Source organism: Dicentrarchus labrax, unplaced genomic scaffold, assembly GCF_905237075.1.
Source record: "Dicentrarchus labrax unplaced genomic scaffold, dlabrax2021, whole genome shotgun sequence".
In the NCBI taxonomy this organism is placed as follows: Eukaryota; Metazoa; Chordata; class Actinopteri; family Moronidae; genus Dicentrarchus; species Dicentrarchus labrax.
Window position 1 is genome coordinate 343,999 of NW_026136703.1, and position 18,713 is coordinate 362,711.

The 18,713-nt window shown below is 40.5% G+C and overlaps 1 protein-coding gene across 1 annotated transcript in view; it reads left to right on the forward strand.

Annotated features, from left to right (window-relative positions):
• Positions 1-724: 724 nt before the first annotated feature.
• bcl11ba (BCL11 transcription factor B a) overlaps positions 725-18,713 on the forward strand; it is a 47,460-nt gene continuing 29,471 nt past the window's right edge. Inside the window, exons 1-2 of the mRNA XM_051383688.1 lie at positions 725-1,644; positions 11,733-12,206. Coding sequence (XP_051239648.1) covers positions 1,590-1,644; positions 11,733-12,206 — 529 coding nt within the window. The 5' untranslated portion in view covers positions 725-1,589. The remainder of the gene's footprint in view (positions 1,645-11,732; positions 12,207-18,713) is intronic.

Below are 18,713 nucleotides of genomic sequence, written 5' to 3' on the forward strand. Positions count from 1 at the left end.
GTTCATAGAATAATGCGTATCTTCACAACAGGATATTATTAAATCATCTGAATGTGAGTGAATATGAGTGAAATGTGTGCATACATTTGTGCGCACATCTAGGCCACGACTACGCATCAGTGAGAATCTTAAAAATACGGCTATAATATGGCTATAATATGGCTCAGTTGGTCAATCAGTATCATAAAATAATTAAATATTTATGTTTTTGCACATTTAAATGACTAAAAGGAGTTGTTTAAATTCATTATTTGGAATATAGTGTATTTTATGACGGAGCTTCATTGTGATGAATGTGCCTGCACGCGCACTCGTAAAAAAGGTTTTAAAACGTTCAAAAGTTAACAAATATTGACTTAAATAATATTTGATAATCAGATAAATTTACGCACGCTCTTCAGAAAACGGGAAACGTGTGTATCGAGCGGCACATGATCACACACTACAAGCCTGCACGCATTTAAAATATGAATTCAGACTCGTGTAAAGTGTCCAGCGTGGTCTGCGCAAAGTACTGAAGCCCCTCAGGTCACAATTGAACAGAAATAAATACAGTTCTGGTGATGGGATACCGGCGGAGCTGATTTGAGTGACTCTGACCACGGCTGCCGTGCGCGCCGCTCGCCCGAGTATGTGCGAGGGTGTGAGTGGAGTGTGTGTGTGTGTGTGTGTGTGTGTGTGTGTGTGTGTGTGTCAGTGTGTGTGAAAGCCACCACTAGTCGCCCCCAGTGCTCTTCAGTCTCCACTCTCCCTTCTCACCGCAGACTGAACGTCACGTCCGCACTTGAACTTGAGTTTTCTCCCATTGTAGGAGCCAGAGAGCCGCACAGAGCCGCACATAGCCGCAAACAGCCCGGGGATGCGGGACTCTGCAGCTAGCACAAAGAGAAGAGAGGGTGGTAGTCTATCCTCAAACCAGCACTGGGCTTTGACTCAAAGAGTTAAAGTCTAACCCGCCCGCCTGGCTGGCACTGCCAGTGCAGCACAAGAAGTGCCCACCACTTGGCGACAGCTCCAGAGTGCCGAGAAGAAAATTGGATTCCTATTTTGCACACTTTCAGACGTTAATTGGCATCAAGTCACCTGCTTTCTCCGGACAGGGACGCGCGGTGTTCAGGGTGGCCGGAGAGTGGACACAAGTAGTCACTGACCATCAGGAGGTGACCGCCGACCTCCCGCGTTTTGCCGTCCGTCCCGTCCGCTCCACTCCTTTCATTGATCCGCACTCCTCTGACAAATGGTGTGAAAGCGGTGGAAGACAGAGCCGGACTATCCCTCTCCCTCACCACCACCGCAACTGAAGAGGCGCGCAACCACTTTGGCAACGAACTCCGACTGAGCGCTCGGCCGCCCAGCGCTGCGCAACGGCCGGTCACCGCAGAGCGCAGGAGCCGCTGCCAGTTGGAGGGAGATCCGACGCATAGGGGTCAGTTCGACGGCCACATTAGGGGCCAGAGCAGAGCGGTCAGTTTGGGGTGGCCAGCGAGCGGCAGGTTTTGGGGCCAGTCAGTATACAGAAGCAGCAGGAGGAGGAGAGCCGACCCTTCCAGCGCCGCTCTCCGGGCGATGCCAGTGTAAATGCCAGGGCGATGTCCCGACGCAAGCAGGGGAACCCGCAGCACCTGTCCCAGAGAGAAATAACACGTAAGTATACATACAAAAATCCACATCATCACAGTTTAGGATTAGCTCCTCTTTTTTCTCTCCGTTGTCATTCTGAGAAGTTGAGGGATTTTCAGACTTAGAGCAGAAAGTTTGAAGTGCCTCCTGAAGGCCATTTTCCTCTCCTGCTTTACTGACAAAATTATATAAAGGCCAAAATTCACTTATCTGATTATTATGCTCTATAAATAGGCAGTTAATATTAGAGCACTGGGAGAGAAAAGTCTCTGGCTGAGTGTGTGTTTGACTCACGGAGAAATCGGAGATGAGCCCTGGTACTTTATTGAGACATGACTTCTTTGTTATTCCGCTTTTTGATTATAATTCAATTACAGCCGACACTGTCATTAGTAAGGAAATTAAAACACTTAATTTTCAATTGAAAATAAAAGCACAATTGCAATTCCATCCATTTAAATCACTTTCATAAGCAGATATCCCGGTGAACATTAAACAGCAGCTTTGTTATATTCATATCATTAGACCAAACACGGAAATAAGTCACTTATTAATTCGAGTATTTAATTCTAACAAATTATTTTAATCTTTCACTTTAAGAAAAAGGACAGATTAATTTACCAGCTGCCGTAAAGGAAATAAAAGAAATCAAATGATTTTCTTCTACTCGCGCTTTAAAGGAGCTGTACAGAGTGCCTCAGGTTAAACACGTAGACTTTATTTTTCTGCAGGTTATTGAATCTTTAATAGACACGTTACAGCCTCGTGTCACCCTTTCTGTATTCACTTTAATTAGTTAGTCCCGTTCATGCTGTTTTTCTGCTGCAAGGATTCAAAGCTTAAACTTCCCTCGGTTGTAATATTAATGCTGGATTTTGATTATTTAATAGGCTGCACGCATTGACAGCTAAAAATTCCAGGGTTTCCCTCACGGCACTAATGCAGAGCTGGCTACAATAAGTGATGGCATTTAAAGGCAAAATGCGTTAAAATGAAGTAGTTCTATTATTGTGGAGGATTAATACGATCTTAAATGCCTTTATTGGTAGAAAAGAAAAATAAATTTCTTATTCTGGAAAGCGTAAATTAACTTTTTATCAGGTAATATCAAACCTAAGTAACGCAAATGATTAAAAGAAAATCGCTTTGCTCTCTCTTTTTTTCTTTCATCTTTACTTAACGCAAACACTTGACCTTTTGGCGGTAACACTTTTGTGTGAGGTTATTTTTCTGGCCTCAGATCAGTGATTCAGCTGATGTGGCTCCAGTGCAGCCTGACAGCAGCAGGAATTTAGGAAAGCACGAAATATCTGTAGGAGCAACAGTTTTTGGTTTGGGCATCTGCGTTAATGAGTGTAAATGATAAAGAGGCAAGTTTTACTGTTCAGTGTGGAGATGGTGCAGAATTTACTCTCTTTCTCTTTGGCTTCTTGTGGTTATTCTGCTGAGAGTTGTCTTGTGTGAAGCCTGCCAGATCAGATCACTTACAGCAGGCCTACAGTGTATCAGTGTCCACTTCAGTGGCTTTGGTGTGTATAATATAACACCCATATTTACAGTGCTCCCAGCATGCCTGTATCCAGGTTTTGAGCCACGCCGCTGTACTGTATATAGGTTCCTTGTCTGCTGTGAGGCCTGGCTTTAACCCACATGGTTATAGACACACCTAAAGACAGTGCATGATGCTTGGATGTCAGATCAACTCCTGACAAGTAGAGATTTTATTTCTTAATGCAACTAAAACTTGTGTGTATGCAGGCCTACAGTGTGTAAGGCCTACTTGCTTACCTGTAGAAATGGGTCAAATTGTACTCACTGCATGCTTCGCTGTGACTTATACTCCTGCAGCAAAGAGCCCACTACATATTCTAACAGATATACGGGTGGACAGACAGTCACAAGATGTGGAAAGACGACAAACGGTGATCCAGGCTAATAAATGAGCTTCCTGTTTGCATCGTAACAAAGCTGCTTCAAGCTCACTGTGTGTGCATGAGTGTGTATGAGTTGTACAATGCAGTTTGGTAGTTGTGTCCACAAAGGTCTGTCTGTCTGTCTGTCTGTCTGCCTGCTTCCATGTCTGTCTGTCTGATATATCACCATTCAGGCTGCAACAGGGTGCTGTACATTTCATAATTTATGTGTAAGAGATGCTTGCCGATTTAGTATGCTTGAGTACACATGTGTGCGCGCGCACACACACACATTTATATATGTATGTAGGCTCACATAGACATGAACACACAAACACACACACACACACACACACACACATGAATCCCCCTCACCCAAATCCACATAATTCTTCTCGAGCTGTCAGGTCATAAAATCTGTCTGTTGTGTTTTAATCGGAGCATTTTTAATTTTGATTTCACAACAGGATGCAAAAATTACATTGTGCCAGAATTCAAAATTTCAGAAGAAGAAGAGAAAGAGTTGCTCCACCTCTTTTGTCTTTATCTTTCCTGAGCAAGAGGAAGTGTTTGAAAAGGTGAGACTGATTTTCCGGAGATTAAATCAAAGATTTTTTAAATGCAGTTTGGCAAGGCCTCAGTTGTTTTGCAGTCACTGCTCAAAATATTAGAGACAATCCCCAGTTGTGTCAACGCTTACAATTCTTACATACTCTTATTTATCTGCTTTCCTTTGTTGTCATCTTTTTTGTGTGACTGTGAACAGATTTAAAAAGAGAAATCAATAAGGGATTCCGATTTTGATCAGCTATTCACTGCACACTATGAATATTTAATAGCATTTTGTTTATTGCCTTCTTCTGCAGAAATCCAGCAACATACGCTTCACATCTCACCTAATTTATATCCATTTCCTGCAACATTAAGTTCAAACAGTCTGTCCTGAGTGGGAAATCTTCACAAGAATTTGGTGCAATTTCCCCCTCAGAGACACGTGGGTAAGACGAACGGGTGGAATTTTTGTTTTGTTTTGTTTGTTAGCCAGATTCGGTGTGTGTTATGGAGTCGCCACGCTGAGACAGTTTACACCCGAAGGTGCCGACGTGCCTTCTGCTTCTCATTCACTGCAAATAACCCCAGCTTTCCTCCAAGAGGCTGATTTAGCGTGAAGAAACACAAACAGGACGACAGCTCTCATTGTAGCCACAAACCCACACACACACACACACACACACACACACACACACACACACACACACACACGAGGAGAGAGAGAGAGAGAGAGAGAGAGAGAGAGAGAGAGAGAGAGAGCGAGAGAGGGCTGTGTGTAAATTGCAGTCGCCCACTTGAGATGCATGTTTCCCTTTGGCTTGTCAAATAGCCGTGCACCCTGCTGGGGCTAAGTCTTTGTTAGAGAGCGAGACAGAGAGAGAGAGACAACATAGTAACTCCTTTTATATGCACTAAAGCATTTTGTAGATGAGGTGTTTTTAAACTGCTATAAATGAAAATGCAGTTCTTCAGTGTGTCTCATTAAGTGTCACAGCTGATTTTAATAAATACATAATGATATTCCTAATAGTCATATCATTCATTATTTTAAACAAATAGAGAGTGTTTAATGGGTCACTTAACTCAAATGAACAAAACATATTTTCTTATTGTGGTCAGTTTTCAGTGTAAAGGAATATTCCTATTTTTACATGTTTTAAAAAGAAACAAATGAAACTTTATTCATCACAATGGATAACTGAGAAAATATGTATTTTTTTAATTTGGGTGAAATTATCCTTTAAATGCCGGTTTTGGTTATTTCTGGTTTCCAGAAGAGCACATACACAATGGTTTTTCTTGGAAGTTACCTTTTAAAGCGTGTATACAGTATATGTGTGTGTGTCCATGAATACACAGGATGAGGGTTTCCAGTTCCCAAAGAACATGCCTAAGCTCATTTTGTTGTTCAGCAGGCTGTACACAGTCTTTCACGTCTGATACTACATTACACACACACACACACACACACACACATACCCTGCTATAGCCTGCATACCGGAGTGTTGGTTTGATCAGCTGAGGCACATTGAGCTGTCTGTCTGTTGCCGCTTGTCCTTGAACCACACATCTCCCCGTTTCCCTCTTTCTCTCTTTCTGTATTTCCCTCCTCTCTCTCTCTCTCTCTCTCTCTCTCTCTCTCTCTCTCTCTCTCTCTCCTTTTTTTCTATCTGTATCTATGTCTCTCTCTCTCTCTCTTCCTGCTAGGGGGAGCTCTCAGGCTGTCAGTGCTGCACTCGCTCTGCCAGTGAGAGGGGTAGCAGAGTACAAATGTGTGTGTGTGTGAGGGTGTTAATCAGATGACATCAGTGCTGAAAGACCACATTCACCTCTTAACTGTCAACACCTGCACACTCTGTACTTTACTGTCTGTCTCTCTGTCGCACTTTTTATTTACACCATGTACTGTAAACCCATGTCAGCAGCTGAGTGACATCTATAGCATTCAGTAGAGTGTGTATGTTTGTGTGTATGCTGTAGTGTACTGATAGTGAAGTAACTAGAGCACTTAGAGCTATTGTAAATGATTTGACTATATTTCCTCCTGTATTTGAAGTTAATCAATATAATTTTTTGCATGTATATTTGGCTTCTTTTTGTTTGGTGTCAGTTTAGTTTGAAGAGATCAATGTTGTTTTCTTTAATTGCATTTTTTTTAACTTTGCCTCTGTCTGTGATAAAGAGCGATGAGAGCATCCAGCAAATGATCTGAAGATACATTCATCTATCACATAGTATTAGTTATGGGAATTTTGACTTTGTAGGGAGCCAGATAATTTGGATCACTATTCCTTTAGTTCCACTTCTGGCTTTTATGATTCAGCTGGATTTACCAATATTTTAACCTATGATTGGTATGTGTGCACATATATCACTTAAATCATTCATTACTAAACCATATAATTTCCAGAACACCATAATTTTACATATACGGTTGTAAAAAAAACCTTGAACAATAAAAAAACACCATATGTGTATTAAACGTCTTACTTATATTGAACTATGTTTTATATGTTGGTGCAACATACAAAGTTTCACCATGCTTGGCTTTTAATGTTATTACTAAAGTGAGATGTTTCTGGATTGTATTGATTTATTTTAAAAATATGAAGGAGTCGATTGCCATCGTTCAATTAAAAGACCCGGCTCATAGAGCACAGAACAACACGTCACCACAAACTATTATTTATGTGTCTGTCTGTTTTTTATGAAGCCAAATCATAATATCTTTTATACAGTTGAAAAATGACTTTAAATACACTAATCTGAAAGGATTTGTATGTTTGTTATTTTGGGGATGAAGCACTACAGTTGCACTGCTGCTTGGAGCTTGTGCTGTGTTTCTGAGGTGCGCAGCACATCCCGGGCAGATGGCTCTGTGCTCACTTACACATTTTGTCCTCCACTAGTCTGAACTTTGTGCTTCTTTCTGTATATGTGAATGCAACTAATACACAATCAGATTGAAACAAATGTTCAGAATTTTTTTCACAGTTGTCTCTGATCCATGTCTGATTAGCTTGACAAGGTAATCCTGACTTCAACCAGAATGGGGGATTTCTCGTGATGAACTTGAATTAACTTTAAGGTAAACAGGTTTTCATTTTAAATCAAGTCCAATCTGAAAATAGGCTGCGAGTCATGACACTGGAATGTTTTGTCTTAAGCATTTCCACAATTTCTGCTGAAAAAGAAGGTATATTTAATTTCTAGCGCACTGAAAATGTTATGTTCTATTAAATGAAGGTCATCACCTAGGATGCATCATGTATGTACTGTATCATACTTTATGTGAGTATTTACTATGCTGATGGATGATTTCAGTAGCCAGTTGGAAACCAGGAAATAACTGACATACAGGATTCACATTAAAAAACTAAAAGTAATGCCAAAAAGAGTAATTTTCTCCACCAAATCTTATTTAGTAAGATGAGCTGTTGTGACATAGCCGCTGGGGCACTGTAAGTGTGTGCATGTGTGCTTATAGTAACCGTCAGTTTCTTCAGGTTTGGAGAAATGCCGAGGTGTGGCTATAGCTCAGTGGGTGACGAATGACTGTGATGCTGCAGGTGTGTGTATGTGTTTGTGCATGCCAAAAGTGTTTGACAGTTCTGATCTGTATGTGTGTGTGTGTGTGTGTGTGTGTGTGTGTGTGTTTGTGTGTGTGTGTGTGTGTGTGTGTGTGTGTGTGTGTGTGTGTGTGTGTGTTTGTGTAAGAGTGTACTGTGCTGTCTCACCCACAAACATTTAATCTTGATTGTAGACCTTGAATGTGTATCTGTGTGGGGTTGAGGAAAAAAGTATAAAAAGTACCAGTAAAGTCTAGTTTTTTATAGTTTTGATCAAGTCGTTTATTCAAGTCCAGACTCACTGACACACACAGAAACACACATCATTATCACTGGTCTTAACTGGCAGAAACATTCTCATTTTGGAAGCAATTTGCAGCCTTTCATCAGTCAAAATGGGGAAAGTTATGATGCTCGTAAAAAAATTAATATTGTTAGAAAAACTTTAAAAAGGGAAAAGAACATTTTGAGAAGTAGCTTGCTGCTAATATGCTATCCAATTTTTGTCATTAATATTATCTTACACTTGTGTGTAGAGTGTGAAGGGTCTCGATGGATTAACAGCACATTTACAGTAATAGGCGGTAAATAGAGGAAGCCAAACCCTAGAGACAGCAGCCTGCTTGGAGAAAACTCCACCCTGACAACAGGAATTCAAAGCGATGCCTTTTTGGCCTTGAGACGAGCCAAATGCCATATTTTAGCTCTCAAATTACCTGTTGCTCTACCCCTACTGCAAATATACTGTAGACAGCTTGTCAGAAGCAGAATGTTATTTTTGAGCCGCTCATTTTTAGACGTTCCATTTCCTTTGATTTTTTTGTTCTCCTTCAACCCTGGTTAACTGAAATCCTATTAGCGCTCTTGCCTGACTCACCCGAGCCGTATTAGGTAAATCAGGCCAAAGTGGCGCTTCTTCCTTCGCATCTGCCATTTGCATACACACTGTTGACTTCATTGTCATGCAGTAACTATGGGCAAAGAAACCACAATCTAATGCACATTTTGTTTTTTGACACAGTACATATGAACATAACGCAGAATATATATATTTATGTATATATATACATAAATATTTACACTGTATTTATAAGAAGAAGAATTCATTTTTTAAAATAATTTAATACTAATTCTGTGGTTTTAAAAGTTCCTGTTCTAGCTGATCGGTGTATCTTCACACACACAGGAAGCCAGCTGTGTATTTGAGGGTTGGCTCACTCATGTTATGATAATCCTTCCCCTTTGTGATGAGGTCCAGTTTGCAGGGGTCAGTGTAGCTGTGGAGTGTTTGTTCCAGGTCAGCTCACTGGCTTTAGTCTCTTTAATGTTTATTACTGGAGAAATATACTCTACTGTACATGGCTGTTCACTTCAATAGCGAGGACAGATGGCTGCAGCCTGCAGGCCGCACACGCACACACACACACACACACACACACACACACACACACACACACACATACACACACACACACACACCCACACACACACACACACACGCACACACACACACACACACACACACACACACACACACACACACACACACACACACACACACATATAGACATAGACATAGACATGCACATACAAACATGATACGACACACGATGTATGCAGTACGAACTTGCAACACATACACACGTGCATAGGGAGCGGTGCAGTTGGTGAATGCAGATGTGGGCTGACAGATCTCAGACACTGTGCACCTGCTTGCACACAGACATGCTTCCTGTAGCCGTAGCAACAAAATACATAACAATAATAATAATATAATAACCAAAATCACAGCCTCCTCTTATAGTTCTTTTGCAGTTTGTTTAATGATGATGATGATTAAGATCTCTATAAGAAATACAATGATTTATTTATGTCTAGGTAAATTATATGATTTATTTGAATATTTTTCATTTGTAAACTGTAAAACTTAATAACATACATGTTAATAAACTAAATCTACACTTAATATATAAGAATATATATCATATTATATATTAAAATATTAATACTTTCATTGTCATATTTATATTGCCATTGCTACTACAATGAGTAATAATTGTTGTTCATCTGGACAATGTTACATACAACAGTGCCATCATAAATCTGAGGGGTCCCACAATGATTAAAGGGAGAAGACATAAAATATGTACATATAAGTGTTTTAATAGAAATTGATTTCTACACATTTTCTCTGACTTTTTTAAAATCTGATTCACTGACTCTGGTTCAACTGCTTGAAGCACTAACCAGTTACTATGTGTGGTCACGGGAAGCCTTGTGTACTTCAATAAAGAGCTCAGGAACCACTAACATACATTATATATTTGGAATGGTTCATATATGTGTTTCCACTGTGAGAAGAGGAGGTGTATTTAAAAGCAGACCTAAAGCAGGTACGCCATGAGGTGGGCCGTTCCACCTGGAGCCTTCATCTGCATTTGATATCCCAAATCTGTTTCAGTTCTATTTCTAGTGTGGAAGCTGAAATGGCCAACCTGCTGCTAAACCATCATCTTGTATTAGAGAGAGAGAGAGAGAGAGAGAGAGAGAGAGAGAGAGAGACAGAAAATAAGAGATAATGATGATGATGATGATGATGATAATGATGATGATGAGGATTTCTCTTTTTTTTCTGTTTACCTCTGAGGTCACTTCTTTTCCCAGACCTCTTCATTCCTTCACTTTGGTTCCTTGAAGTCTGTTCATTCGTTTGTTTTCCATCCGCACATCTGCTGCTTGTGTCTTTACCAGCAAACATGCTCTGCTGCACAGGAAGGAAGGAAGGTGTAGTACCTTTATGACAGCAGCAAACAGCCCTTTAGTTCCAAAATTATTCAGATTAGGAATACTGGCCAAAAAAAATCTGTTTATTCACAATACTAATTCTGAAAAAAAAATCTGTGCTTGGAAGTGTATCTTTAATATGTACTTAACTATTTATAAGTTAAATAAGTACAATCATGAAATACGCACTCTTACTTACTTGTAGCTTAACTATTAACTAACTCAATATAAAAATAGAAACTATGCTTACAATTGTTAAAATTGTCAGAAATTCAGAGCATGCCAAAATCATCAGACTGTTTAATCGAGACGATTATCTGAGATTTACATTTGTGGATAATCGACCTGCCTGTGCTCATGAGGCCAATTAAAAAAAATGTATGCAGTGCAGACACATCTGCAGGCATCATTGTCAGTGTGGCTGCTGTAGGATGATGTTAGTGCTCCCCTTTGTTAGTTTTGGGAAAGTGATAAAAAAGTTAGTTTGGAGGCACGTTTGTCCTAAAAACAGCAAATCTAATCTATAACTGTCACTTGCTCATGTTAAATATATATTATGTTATAATGTATATAATAATGCAGTTGAATGACGTTGCTGAAAACGGTCCCCCCTCTCTCTTAAATACCAGTCACATTCTGAAATCTAAAGCATAACCGAATGCATTTTTTTATTAAATTAAAATTCCATCCAAAACAACATGTTACTGTGCATGGAATAATAGATTTATACATGACTTTTCTTTGTTTTCGTATCAGCACTAATTATGTTATCGGTAAGTGTGTCCAAACTTAGTAGTAGTTGTAACAAATTAGCATCAACCTGTAGCTCTATCAGCAATTTTCCTAAACACATTGAACACATGAACTCAAACGAGTTCAAACGAACTAGGTGGTACCGAGTGTTTATACCTTTTCTGTTTGGTCACACTTGAAGGTTAGGATGAAAGCCTACCTTTGCAGGCTGAGACGTAATGAATTCTACTAATGTGGATAACGGTGCACATATTTAGACAATATCTCCTTAAAAGTGTTTGTAAAAGTGTTTTGTGAAGTAGTTATCTGAAGAGTGAAAAAGGTGAGCTTGAGAGAAGTGTTCAAACCCTGCCAATAAGGGAAGAATCCCTTTGCACACCTGGCCAATGCTGCATAAAATGGCCTTAATTGCCATTTTGTGTGATGATTATACTACTAAATCCTTACATCCCACAAAACAATGTTAGAATTAAGGACCAGTTTGTAAATGTCCAGGTGTTAATTCATCTGACATTTCTCTTCTGTTTATCTCATTGGACAGCGGAGGTTGAGCTTCCAGATGGCCGCCTGTTCTCCGACTCCTTACCCCCCCACCCACTCGGCCTGCCCTCCCACCCACTTGGCCTACCTCCCCACCCGTTGGACCCTAGTCTGGCCCACACCCTGCCACCTGGCCTCCACGCAGACCACGACCTGCTGACCTGTGGCCAGTGTCAGATGACCCTCCCACTAGGCGACATCCTCCTCTTCATTGAACACAAGAAGAAGCAGTGCCAAACACCGCTGCTAGCCAATGGCTGCTACGACAAGATGACCGACCGGGGAGGAGGCGGTGGGAGTCCGACTTTGCAGAACCTTCATCACCATGCGCAGCGGGGGGAGCTGAGGAAGGTGGTGGAGCCGGTGGAGATCGGTATCCAAGTGACACCAGAGGAGGAGGAGGTGGGAGGAGGTGAGAGGGGAGAGAGGATGCCCACCAAAGGGATTTGCACCAAGCAGGAAAACACACCGGCAGGTAGGCATGATGAACATACAATGATTTGTTTTCTTTCCTGGCATGAAAAGATTGATGCCAGTCTCATGTCTATACATTAAGTATGAAGATAGAGTCAGGATGTAGTTAGTCTAGCAGATGTTAGCTAGAGTAACTCTGTCCAAAGTTCAGAAATACCCTTCCCAGGGAAGCAAAACAGTGCTTTGTTTAAAAAAAAAAAAAAAAAAACACTGATTGAAACATTGAGATTTTTTGAGATTTGTGATTAATACAAATGCAGATCCCACTGTTCTGGATGCAGAACAATTTTCTTGAAATTAGAGCCCAGATCCATTGGTTCAATTTAAGACAGGCAATAACAAAAGCAGGTATGGTGAGATGTTCTAGACAGTACCAAACCTGCGGCTTTTCCATCACCCTAAACACGTTTGACTGTGTTTTTTTAACACATATAAAACCGCATGTGCTCAAATTTACCTTTTAAGTTTTTGTGGAGGTATCCTGTTGAGACTTAGCCCATTCTCTTCAGCAAGAGAGTGAGAGATGTTGCGAGAGGACAACAGAGGGAGGAAGTGAAGAGCAAGAGGGGTGAGACAGGCACATTACCCACTCAAAGCCCTAAACCCCCTCAAGGACTCGGCTAGTTGAAACAAATTGTGCAAAACGTGACAGAGAGACTCACCCTGACTTTCATGGAGAAATCCAGCCTAAGCCATCTGCTTAAAAAGGTGAAAAGCTCATTAAAATTCAAATAAGCAAGTAGAAAAAAAAAACATGATGAGAGAAGGAGGAGGAATAAAAAAAACAGAAAGAGGGATTATAAAGAGGCTAGTTTTGCTCCCATTCAGTTTAGCAGGACAGCACCTGGCAAGGGGGGTGTTGCCAAAAGTGTGTTTGACCCTTATTGCTTCAGCCAAACACTGTAGCTATTAAGCACCTGTCATACCTACTGTATGGCACCTGTCAAACACAAAGGTAACTCAAGATGCTTTGCATAAGGAGTACAAATACAAAATGATGGTGATGATCATAGATGTGACAACATCAACAAATCCAGCTGCCTTTTACTCAGTACTTATACCTATCTTGCTGCATTCAGACCAAGTCAGCGTCTACCGCAAAAATATCAGCCCTCCCATTCCTTTGAGTGGCAGTAATTTGTTTAGGCTGCAGCGCTGGGGGCCACAGAAAAAAACGCAGCAGCAAAAAGCTGCAGCAAAAAAGTTGATACAGAATCAACTTTTGGAGAAATGCGACCCAGTGTAACACTAATCGAGTGAGCAGATTGGTCCAACTGCTCCACGGTCAATACTGCTGAACCCAGACACTATCTAGGTGGAGTTCATGGACCATGATACTTGGTTTATTTTGTGTAACTGAGTGTCTGCCTGCAGTCCATGCTGCAAGATAGAGACACCAAGAAGCTTCCTATGGTTTGTGTCCATTTGTTTGAGAGAGAGAAAGAGAGCGAGAGAGAGACTGTGGTGGTCCAGTAACTCATAGAGAGAATGAGTAGAGAGAGCGGTAGCAAGAAAGCTGATAAATCAGTGAAATAAAACAATATTCTGAAACGCAAATAAATACCCCCACACCCTTGCATTCCCACACCCTGCACTATAAATGCATAATTTGGTGTGATTATGGCCTAATGACTTTAATTTCTCTCTGAATTGTAGGAGCAGCAGCTCTGAATAAGACCCAGTGGGAGTGTTATTGTGAATGTGGAAATTTGGCCTATAGAAACAAAAATACATGTACATAAATTGTGTTTTTTTCATTTAAAGTGTAATTAACACATTGATGATAAATAATGTATGTGGTAATTGTACAATGTAATACGGGAGTAAGATTTCTTGTATGTGTACACATACCTGACCAATAAAAGTAATTCTGATTCTGTAAATGTTATATGACTTGCCTCATAAAATAAACCAAACTTGGCTTTGAATATTCTTAAAGCCCCCCAGAACCATGTGCACCGTGGACACATTCTATAATTCAGAATAAATCATAATTTGCATTTTGTCTTCAAACGTATGCATGAAATAGTTTCAGCTTTACAGCTCCGATCAATATCCTGATCAAGACCATTTGTCTTCTATAGTTACTTTTACAACTCTGGAAGTCAATTTATTTCCACCCTTAGGATAGAAACACCTCCATTTTTTCTATTGGCAGCACCATTTCAAAAGTTTGTGTAAAAGCCACCTGACATTTGTACAGAAACATAACTAAAACCCGAAGCCACATGGGGAAATCCACTCACAGAGACAGAGCTCCTCTGAACGTGTCAGTCTGCGGTTTGGCCTGCGCTGTAAAACACTGTGTTTGGGCCTGAACTTCATCAATATTTGACCAGGCTGTTACACCTCTGCTCAGCAGCTGCACAGTGCTGCTGTAGACAACAGGCCACCTGAACCTCTGTAACTGCACTACGGCTTTACGTTTAACACATAACAATCTGAGCAGTAGGAGAGTGCAAACAGTGTCTGCAGAGCTGCACTCAAGCTTGTTCACTAATTGATTGGTCACGTTACTAGGTCGGCATTATTCATATTTATGTGCATAAGTATATTTTTTTCCCCTGCGTTTAAATGCTTGCAATATATCTAACTGTAGTCCTCCTGTAAAATCAACTCCACATGTGCAGCGTTGGAAGGCTTGAAATTGCAATTGCACAATATTTCTTCATAACAGAATGCGCAATAATTTTCACATTAAAAGCAAAAACATATTAGTGGCTCAATTGGACATGCACTGCGGCAACTGTAAACTATATTGCTGCAATAACATTTTATGTTTCAAAATTACCCTCTGTATTTCACAATTTCCACATAAAATATGTCCAACTAGCACCTTATTAACACGAGGAGAGGACATAGGGGCTTATTAATCTTGCCGGAGTTTAATTTGGAGAGAACACGCTCAGCCCTGCTCATAATCACCAGGAGACTGAAATATGGCAGGTGGAATTTTCTCTTTGCAACTCATACCAATCTTTTCCTCATGTCGGTTTTTATACCTATCATTACCTGGTGAAAGGGGAAAAAAGGGCGAGAGACATAGGGGAGGAAGCAAGAGAGCAGGGAGAGAGGGAAAAATGATCAGGGAGTTTGAATGTCAGCTCAGAACATGACTGATGACAATGTTTTGTAATGGGTTCCCAGCAGGTCGAACTGCTCCTTTATTCTTTAGCGTTTTCACATCCATTTGTTCTCTGTGTGAAAGGGAACATATACATACTCACACTTGAGTCAGTTTAAGGAAGGAGTCATTTTGATTTGATCAGGGCAGATCCCTCAGATTTGTGTATAAGTGTAAAAATTAGTACACATTTTTTAATATTGTGGAAGGAAAGAGTGAAACTACAGTTGTATGAGACTGACAACATTGTGTTTTTTTCATGTGATGAGTTTTATAAAACTTTCCTTGCAAGATAATACAGTTTTTTGAATTTTTATTTTACGTAGGGAAAGTACAGAAGCAGAAATCATCACACAGTACCAGTGTCATGGTGTCATATTTTATTGCTTTTTCACCAAAATATAGCCGGGACCAGCAACATATTCTTCTTCCTCTTTTCACTAATATTATATTTGATAACTATTTAGACCTTTTCTGAGTTTTTATGATTTTATCCAATGTTTTCAACAGGCATCTGTGTCTGTACTCTTCTTCCACTTTTAATTCTGTCCCCTGGACATTAATGATGGCCATCAGTGTCATCAGTAGGCCACTGTGAATGCGTCTCTGTGTCTGTAAATCACCACAGGAGAAAACATAGCAAGGCCAATATCTGAAAGCAGCATCTTATGACACAGACACTCCCCCCAAAAAGCTCTCCCCATTTAGTTCACATTAACCGTAAATCAATTTACAATGTTCTAAGTCTGTTGTATTAACCGTGAGTTTATATTCTAAACCTGGGGTAGGCAACCTGCGGCTCGGGAGCTCCTCTCCAGTGGCTCCCTGTGGCTTTGACAAAAAATGATATTGAAGTGAATAACAGTTATTTTATTTTTTTACATTTTCCCTTTCATTTATCACTGTTGTAAGCCTAAAGGTATTCTTTCATTCTCAGTTTTTAACATGTGTAGCCATTACACACCAAATAATTGTTTTTTACTAGTCTTGAGTCTCCTTAGCTATAGGTTAGCTTTGGATTCAAAATTATATACTGGGTAACGGAGCTTCTGATTTTTGTCCAGTACCGCCACCTCTGGTGAGCATGGTTGTACCCACCACTGAGGTCTCCATACCTCAGTATTTTTCCCGAGGGGTATAGAAAAAAAGTAGTGAAGTAATTGCCTAAAAATAACCACTTTAATTTATGCCCCCAAAAACCCCTAGCAAGTTCAGTTTTTGGACCTCTGTATTTCTCAAACCCTGTGTACAGCAATACTGGTGAGGTACTCCTAAATGCCTGTTTAGGATAAAAAACATTTAAAAAAAATTAGGGTTAGGGTTATGTTGTGTTTAGGGCTAGGGTTGTGCTGAATTACAGTACTGGTATTTGGTCCGGGTACTGATTATAAGGCTGGTATCTATGAGGGGAGCAGTGAGCAGAGACTGCAAACATTTGGTCAGTCCTCCTTTTCAGTCACAGGCCCGCAGATCTGGAATACCCCCATCAGAAATAAACTACATTATAGATACAGATACATGGCATTATATAGCATTTATTCGTTCCCTTCCTTTTCTTTTTCCTAATTGCTGTTTTCAGTCATTATTGTCTTAATGTTTGTAGTGGCAAATTAGCTACTACTAGAAAACCCATATACATAGCTGTGGTTGCATTTTGTTTGAATGTAACAGTGCTTACTTGTCAAATAAAATAAAATAAAAAGTTGTGGAAGGACAGAGTATTCTAGTAGAAAGTCTGTTCCATAGTAATCACTGTCAAGGAATGTAACTTTTTTTAAACTAACCAGAGCTTCATATTCTTTCCCAACAAACACTCTGTTTCACAATCACACAGATACACACATTCACATTAATCAGAATCCGAATCCGAATCCGAAATACTTTAATAATCCTCGTGGGGAAATTACTTGTAGGGGGGGAGGAAAAGGGGGAGAAAAACAAGAGGAGAGGGGAGGAGAAAAAAAAGCAGCACCCAGACTCTGCTCCTGTGGGGGAGTACAGTGTGGGACTGGGGACAAAAAAAAAAAAAAAAAACCTCAGCAACATAAGCATTAACCTGTACAACCACACTTCTCTAGTAGTTAACAGGGTCAAGTTCCTTTTGCTCAAGTGCACCTTGTCTTGGGTTCTGGGAATTTGAACAGGCAACCTTTTGGTCACACACGTTCTGGACTCCCAGGTGACTGTCAGTCAGGTTAGCTATGAACTCCTTGGAGGTGGAATCCTGACAGTTTGGATTAGAGAAAAGAAAAGGAATCTTGTCATTTTTACTTTACACACACACGTAGTGTACACATAGCAATGAGAAGTGTTAACGCCAGCTGACACAGTGCTGTGCAGCCCTAAAGCCTTGTCAGCTAGGGTTTAATTCAGACATTTAACTAAGTCCAGTTGGAGTGGAGAGGAACACACACACACACACACACAGACATGCAACAGGGAGAGAGAGAGGTGGAGTGATGGGGCTGCCACGTTAGCAGCGCCCCATGAGCAGTTTCCTGGGGTCAGGTTGCCTTGCTCAAGGGCACCTCGGCAGTGCACAGGAGGTGAAACTGGCACCTCTCCAGCTACCAGTCCACACTCCATATGGTGGTCTGTGGGACTTGAACCCATGACCCTCCGGTTCCAAAGCCAAGTCCCTACACACTGAGCTACTGCCTACTGAGCTACACATCATAACAAACAGGATGTGTCGTATTCACAGTAACACACAAGAAAAAAACAAATATAATGAAAAAAAAAATTTTCATGAGTGTGTGTTTGACTCTTAGGTAAACATTATGCATGTATAGACACACATACACACACACACACACACACACACACACACACACACACATCTTCAATAAATAATGACTGAGCACAGTGGTGTGTCCCTAAAATATTTACCATATGCTTATTTATCTTCCAAATGTGCAGTGTCTGTGTGTGAATGTGTGTGTGTTTGATATAACAGGCTGTACTTTAGAGGCATTACGGCGCCCGCTGCTCTTGCTTTTTTGCGTTGTTTCAATAAAGCTGGGAGGCCTCTCGGATGGAGCGCCGGCCTTTTTGAAGTGGTAATTACTCTGGTTTGTATTGCTGCTCACTCTCTCCCTCTGTCTCTCTTTCTGCCTCGCCCTCTGTATCCTGTGTGCTTTTGGCTAGTTTTGGTTTTGGTGTTTGTGTGTGTGTGTGCACAGTTACCGTCTTGATGCATTTTTAATAGGCCTGAAAGGACATAAATATATCAAGCAGTGAGGGAACTACTACTATATTGAAAGCTACCAAGTACTGAAAGCTGACAAAGAACATCTTTTCAGATTCGTAATCTTTTTCTTTGAACAGACAGTGGTTGATTCACATCAAAATGTAACCAGTTTTAGACATTCCTACAGACATTTT